This window comes from Musca vetustissima, unplaced genomic scaffold (genome assembly GCF_032173495.1).
Source record: "Musca vetustissima isolate MV318-11 ecotype Yass unplaced genomic scaffold, APGP_CSIRO_Mvet_v1 utg21891, whole genome shotgun sequence".
NCBI classification, from domain to species: domain Eukaryota; kingdom Metazoa; phylum Arthropoda; class Insecta; order Diptera; family Muscidae; genus Musca; species Musca vetustissima.
This window is the reverse complement of record NW_026872855.1, coordinates 6,843-13,756: the sequence shown is the minus strand read 5'-3', so window position 1 is coordinate 13,756 and position 6,914 is coordinate 6,843. Positions and strand designations below refer to the sequence as shown.

The window sequence follows — 6,914 nt, the reverse complement described above, 5'->3', positions numbered from 1 at the left end:
GGTAATTTTAGGTCACATCCAAAACCCCGATATTTTTAACGCCGTTTATGAGATAAAGGTGGGCAAAGGAGCCGAAATATATTCCACAGAACATCCTGAAAATGGTACCTTCATCTATTCCATTGTGTCAAGTAAATGATTTATGACAATGTGCTGTGAGCTGGAGTTATTTCAGCTATTTGCAAAAATATATCGTGAAAGTTTAACATGTTAAAAATTGCGGAGTATTAAACAGTCATAAAAAACCTAATAATGCCCTATATCATCAACGTTACAGTCTTTTAAATTATCGAGCGCTTTTATTGTGTTCAAAAAGTTGGCGTGGTCCCGGAATTGTAAGATTGTACGGTTGTCACCAACAAATCTGAGTCATTTTCAGATAAGGTTTCATTAGGTCGGGTCTAAGGTCCTTTGATTCGGTCATAATGACATCGTTTATAAATTTTCCTTAAATTACAAATTTATACGTTTTTTACGAACGAATTTTCATATAAAGTCGGTTCTTCGGACACCTATTGAGGTCTTTTGATTCTGTCCTAAGTAAGAATGTTTTTTACCCTCCCTCCAACTTACCTCTGAAACAATGGATTTGTTATGGGCACCTCATTATAACCCCTCTGTATATTATGCTGCTGCTGTTGATGATTTCTTCCCAAGGTATTTGTCATTAGCTCTCCATTACCACCACTAAGCTCACCATTCAGGCCACCATTCAAATTGGAATTATTACCAAATGTATTACCCCTCCGACCCAATGTGCTGTAGGCATTATTTTGTAAATTTGCCAAATTATTACGACTAACACTATCCATTTTATAGCCACCATTTTGATAATGATTGGAATTTTGATGTTTAATGCGACCCAAAGTGAGAGTGCCCGGTAGGGTACCATTTGCTGCCAGCGGGTTGGCATTATTACGGGCATTCATCTCGAGTGTACGATTAAAGGTATTCTGACGATTATTCATGGTGCTGTGATTATTGTTGTTGATATTATTATTCGCCGACATATTATTTAGATTATTGTTGTTATTGTTCCTCCGCAGGGTGGCAATGGTGGCAGTTGTGGCCTCGGAATGGGATGGACTTGTTTGACCACCACTTGAACTACCATTGTGTTCCTTGTGCGTTATATAGCTAACATTGTCCAGTGAGAAGGCATGATTTTTGGCACTGAAATCTAATTGCAGCTCATCATCACCATCTGGTGGTACAGCCATGGCTAGGACTTGGGTTTCATATTCCTTCAGATTGGCTACTGTGTCGCCGGCATTTGAGGCCTGAGAGTTGACAATGACCGGATCATAACGTGTGGGGCTTGGAGTGGAATATTGACGCATGCGTTGTTTGAAGTTTTTGTATCTGTAATAAAAGTGGGAAATTATTATTTATTAATTAAATTGAACATAGGTTTCTTAAACTTACTTGGACCAGGAGATACAAATGTAGATAATACCAATAATACCCAAAATTAAAATAATTATTGAAATGGCTATCAGAGTATAGGGGAATACTTCATCATCAATGGCAATGGCGGCCTTGACCTGTAGAAAAAAACCAACAACAAATAATTTAATTATTTTTCTTACAGATTTAATTGGATTTCCTGAACATACCTTGTGGACCTGTTGTTTCATTTCAATGGGTGCATAAATACCCTCTGCAGTGGCCCGGGTTTTTGATGAGGCAGCGAAAATAATCTCCGAACTTGCTGTGGGTTCTAATAATGTCTCTTGCACCACTGAGGCATTACGTGGCAGAATCTTTTCCGTCTTGGGATCAATCAGATAGAACCAAACATCCGTGGCAGCGGGATTTTCCAATATGGTACCATTTTCATTTAAAAATTTACGATTACTAAATCTTTCAATACCGCTAATGAGACCTCCAGTCTTTTCAGAGAACAGTTCTTCCAGAGCAGCATAATGATTACGTAGCTCATTGGGTGTGGCATCGGAGAAGAATAGCGAATGACGTTGCAGATCCGTAATTTTATTGATGACAATACGAGCTCGAGTGCGATGGGAACCCATTTCCTGGCCATCATTGTCACGGGCCTCCACATAGAAAATCATGGGGAATTGGGCTTCGTCGCGGAATAATTTGGCGGTGCGTAAGATGCCAGTGTCTTCAGTCATGGTAAAATAGGTGGAGGGCTAAGGAAGAAACGAAAAATTGGAAATTAATTTACCGTTCGGATTTATTCCAAAACTTTTACTCACCAAATTCTCATTATTCACGTTATTATCCTCCTCATCATACAGCTTATATCGGATCATGCCAAATTTACCAGAATCCCGATCAGTGGCTCTAACTTGCAAAATTGGTGTATCTATGTCCATCTCCGGACTAACCACCCCATAAAAGGTATCCTTACGGCCGCGAGCACGATTGAATATAAATTCCGGAGCATTATCATTCTCATCCTGCACAATAATTTTAACGGTGGTTGTACTTTTCTGAGGATTAATGAAATACTTGTGCGAGGTCAAACGCAAATCCAACGAGAATGTGGTCATATTCTCATAATCCAAATGTTTAATCAACTGTATACCACAACCGTGATCCTCTTGGGTAACATTGAAGAGACCCCATTCATTTCCTCCGATAATTTCACATTTAAATCCAGGATTCGATTTTACCGATTTCTTCGAATTAATAACCTGGATGAGTTTAATGGTGGCATTTATGCCAGTGGTCTCTGGAACACCCGTGGTATAGCTGTCATCACTGAATGCCAACCCGAGGCTTTCGGGTGAGGTAATAACACCATTATCGGTACGTCCTTCCATGGCACTATCTTCATTGGGATCGGTAAGCAGATGTCTAACAAATACCGGCAATGTGGCCACTGAACTCAATTGTGGTTCACCCATATCATAAGCCCTGATATCCACCTGGTATTCCGTATCCTCTTCCTTGCGCAACTCATCTCGAATGCGAATAGCTCCCGTATCGGGGTCAACTTGGAAATATTTCAAAGCCTTACCGCGACCGACAATTTCATAACGTACCACGTTGCCCGGCGATGACCCATCTCCATCTATGGCTGGCATTGTGGCAATCATGGCACCAATTGGTTGATCATCATTGACGGTAACGGGTTCAGGTACGGAAACGAAAACGGGTCTAACATCATTACGATCTTCTACTTCCACAACAACTTTGACAGTGTCGCCAGGACCATTTTCATCATTCTCAATTGTGCCCACAATCAATTCATGCGTCTTCTGCTTCTCATAATCCAATCCCTTGGTGGTCCGAATCTCTCCTGTTGCAGGATTGACCTTAAATAATTCTGTTTCTCCCTTACGTATCACATAGGTTATATCCGGAGTAGTATCAGGATCATAGGCTTGCACCGTGGCCACCAAAAAGTCTGGCTCATTTTCTGGGACCTTAACATCAATACGCGTATCGGTAAACTTTGGTACTTCGTCGGGTAAATCCCGGACTTGCACGGTAACACTAGCCGTTCCCAGGCGGGCATCTGGTGCCCCATCCTTAGCTGTAACCACAAAACGATATTCATTTTGTTTTTCATAATCCAAGGCCTTAGACGTCCTAATCTCTCCAGAGCTACCATTAATGCTGAAAGGTATATCCTGAGGTATGGAATAGGTAATTTCAGCATTGATACCCTCATCAGCATCGGTGGCGTGGACAATGCCGACAAATGCCTGTTCACGTCCCTCATCAACTTGGAAGACATAGGGCAAGGTAGATTCATCGAATTCCGGATTTTTATCATTGATATCCGTAACCTTAATATTGACAGTTGCACTGCTGGACAAACCGCCATTATCCGCCGCCTTTACAATCAATTGATAGCGAGTTAAACTTTCACGATCCAGCTTTCGGATAACTGAAATAACTCCCGACTCTTGGCCCACAGCAAATTGTCGCAAATCATTACCCGATACAATGGAATATACCACCGGATCATTTTCAGGATCTTCGGCATGAATAACAGAAACAGTCGAATTTATTTCCGCTCCTTCACTCACCTGCACCTCATAAACGGACTTCACAAATTTCGGTGGTTTTGTATTCGGTCCCGGTGTAACAGTAACCTCCACAATAGACTGTGACGACAAACCCCCAACATCGGTGGCCTGTACTGTTATACTATATTGTTCTCCAGCCAATAGCCGACCTCGGGTTTCAATTTCTCCCGTTTGCTCATCAATCGTAAACTTTTGCAAGCCATTATTGGAAACATGATATATGGAATAGGTAATCGCGGCATTAGCACCTTCGTCATTATCTGTTGCCGATACCTGGGCCACCTTACGTACACCATCTCCGGCGGTAATGGATACTGGTGGGACCATTGCAATTTTCGGTGCATTATCATTGACATCTTTCAAAATCACAGTCAAACTCAAAGGAGCACTTGCGGCATTTGTTTTGGGTTCGCGGGCCACAACTTGGAATTTATATTTACCCGGTGCTGGGGGATCACGATCTAAACCTTCTTCATTGACCACCAAAACTCCTTCAGTAGTTACCTCAAATGATGGCGTGGTCAATTCATAAATATAATCCGGTTTGGGATCATCTTCCGTTAAATCAGCATCACTGGTCTTAAAGCTAATCGGTTTGCCATGTTCATCTAAAACTTTGGTACCCAAGGGGGAATTTTCATCAACAAAGCCCACAATGGAGCTAGCAGAGATTACCGGAGGATTGGCATCAACAGGCTTCACATTTATTGTCAATTTCGCCGTAGTAAATCTCTTAATCATTGACACTTCCTCCGCCTTGACAATAATGTCATATCGCTTCGCAGTCGAGGTATCCACAGCTTTGATTTGTTTCAACACTCCCGTCTGTTCATCAATTTCAAAATAATCCGCATAATTTCCAGGCATACCACTGGCAAATGAATAACGTATTGGTGCACTGATAGTATCCAAGTCCACAGCTTGTATTCTTTCGGGAGTAACGGTTAGGACACCTTGCAGTGAGCCGGCAGGCACTGAGGCGGTATATTCGGGATTAATGCATGCTCCATCCAATAGAACACAATTACGATAGATGAACGAGGGATCCAAATCATCCGAATCGGCTATATTCACTGTGAGTGTGGTGGTTGATGTTAGCCGCTCGGAAACGTTGCGAGCGCGATCCTGGAAAGAGAAACACAAGGGAAGGAGATGTGAGAATTGATCGAATTAAAATAATGGGATATGAATACAATATGAACAAGTGAAAGTTCGACTAGGTCATATTACAGCCACAGTCCCAAGTCAGGTTGCAGCAGATCAATCATCTACTTAGCTGGAGTAAAAAGGTCTAATAAGTAAGATGGTTATGCTTCGTCGAAGCCATACGTCCTTAAGAGGATTAACGAAAAGTGAAGGGGTTACAACATAGGATTACATTTTTTTAGGCTTACATCTCCTTCAGATGAAATGCCTCCGAAGTCTCATGTCATTCTAATAACCAACCTCAATACCAACACATGAGGATAACACAAAAATAGTAATGACAGAATGTAGCGTCATCCAGAGTAAAATTGTAATACTAAAAGAAGCCTGAACTACAGCCACTGTACACAATTCTAGGAGACGTTAGTCTAGACATCGATAGATGGCATCAGCATCACTTAGAACAAGCTACATCTGACCAATCACCTTTTTAGCTGGAATAAAATTTTCTAATCAGAAAGATGGTTATGCTTCGTGGAAACCATATGCTCCCAAGAAAATAAGAGGAGAGAGAGAAAAATTAGCCAGGACCCTAACCACTGCACAAAATGCAACGATAAATGATAGTCCCATCACCTTAGACAGGCTACAGCAGACCAATAATCTAAGTAGCTGGAATAAAAAAGGACTAATTAGTAAGATGGCTATGCTTCGTGGTAGCCTTTTGCCCTCAAAAGAAATAAGAGGAGAAAGAAAATGAAAGACAGGACAAAACCATTGCACAAAATTCTAGGAGTTGCTGTTTCTAGACAACAATAGATGGCAGTACCGTAACCTAGGGCAGGTTACAGATATTTTACTGGAATAAAAAGGACTAATTAGTATGATGGTTATGCTTGATAGAAGCCCTATGCCCTTAAAAAAAAGTAACAGGATACAGAAACAAATATGCCAGGGCCCCATTCACTACATAAAATTCTCGTTGTCGTTGTTTCCAGCCAACGATAGATGACAGTCCCATCTCCTAAGACAAGGTACAGCAGACCAATCATCTACTTAGCTACGATAAAAGAAAAGGACCAGACGATGGCTATGTTCGTGGAAGCCCTATGTCCTCATGTTAAATTATAGGAGAGGAAAAATTTTAAAAATCTTATTGACCCCTTAGTTCATAAAAAAGGAGTTACAATGCAAGGTAGTTTAAATTATATTTTTTTAGGTCTCAAAATTTAAATAATTTTTTATATGCTCATTTATTCCCCTCAAACCCTAAGCAACTTCCAACGTATATTCATGCAACAATGTGTATATTTTTTTCTCAATGAAAAATCACGGAAAATTATCCAATTTTTTGGTTTTCCAATATTTCCATACCAAATCTATTGATTAGTGTTTTTATTGGTCAGTTGTAGTTGTTTTCCTCCTGCAGCCTAACAAAGTGTGAAACAACTGTAACACAAAGATCTTATAAGAAAATAAACGTAATTCCTAGTCCACACAATACAGAAAACCTCCGCAAGTGTTACTAACTATGAAGTTAAGAGTTAACACTTTTTCCTGTACGAATACGTGGAGTTCGAGTGAGTGTGTATATCGACGACGATATACATATGTCTTGTTACATGCGATTCATTTCGATTTCTAGTGTGAATAATTACAATTGACATCAAAATTGCAATAACGTGTTTCGCGTCTGTCCGTGTTCACATGGTGGTGTTAAAAAGTGTATTAGAAAAAAAAAAAACACCAACTGCATTTTGC

The 6,914-nt window shown here is 40.5% G+C and overlaps 1 protein-coding gene across 1 annotated transcript; it reads right to left on the bottom strand.

Moving 5' to 3' along the window:
- Positions 1-573: 573 nt before the first annotated feature.
- Positions 574-5,132, bottom strand: LOC133321017 (cadherin-99C-like; the record flags this gene model as incomplete). The annotated part of the gene is made up of 4 exons (XM_061530124.1): positions 574-1,362; positions 1,426-1,544; positions 1,617-2,156; positions 2,223-5,132. Coding segments are annotated over 4 exons (4,358 nt in total), but the record flags the coding sequence as incomplete, so codon positions are not given.
- Positions 5,133-6,914: the final 1,782 nt, after the last annotated feature.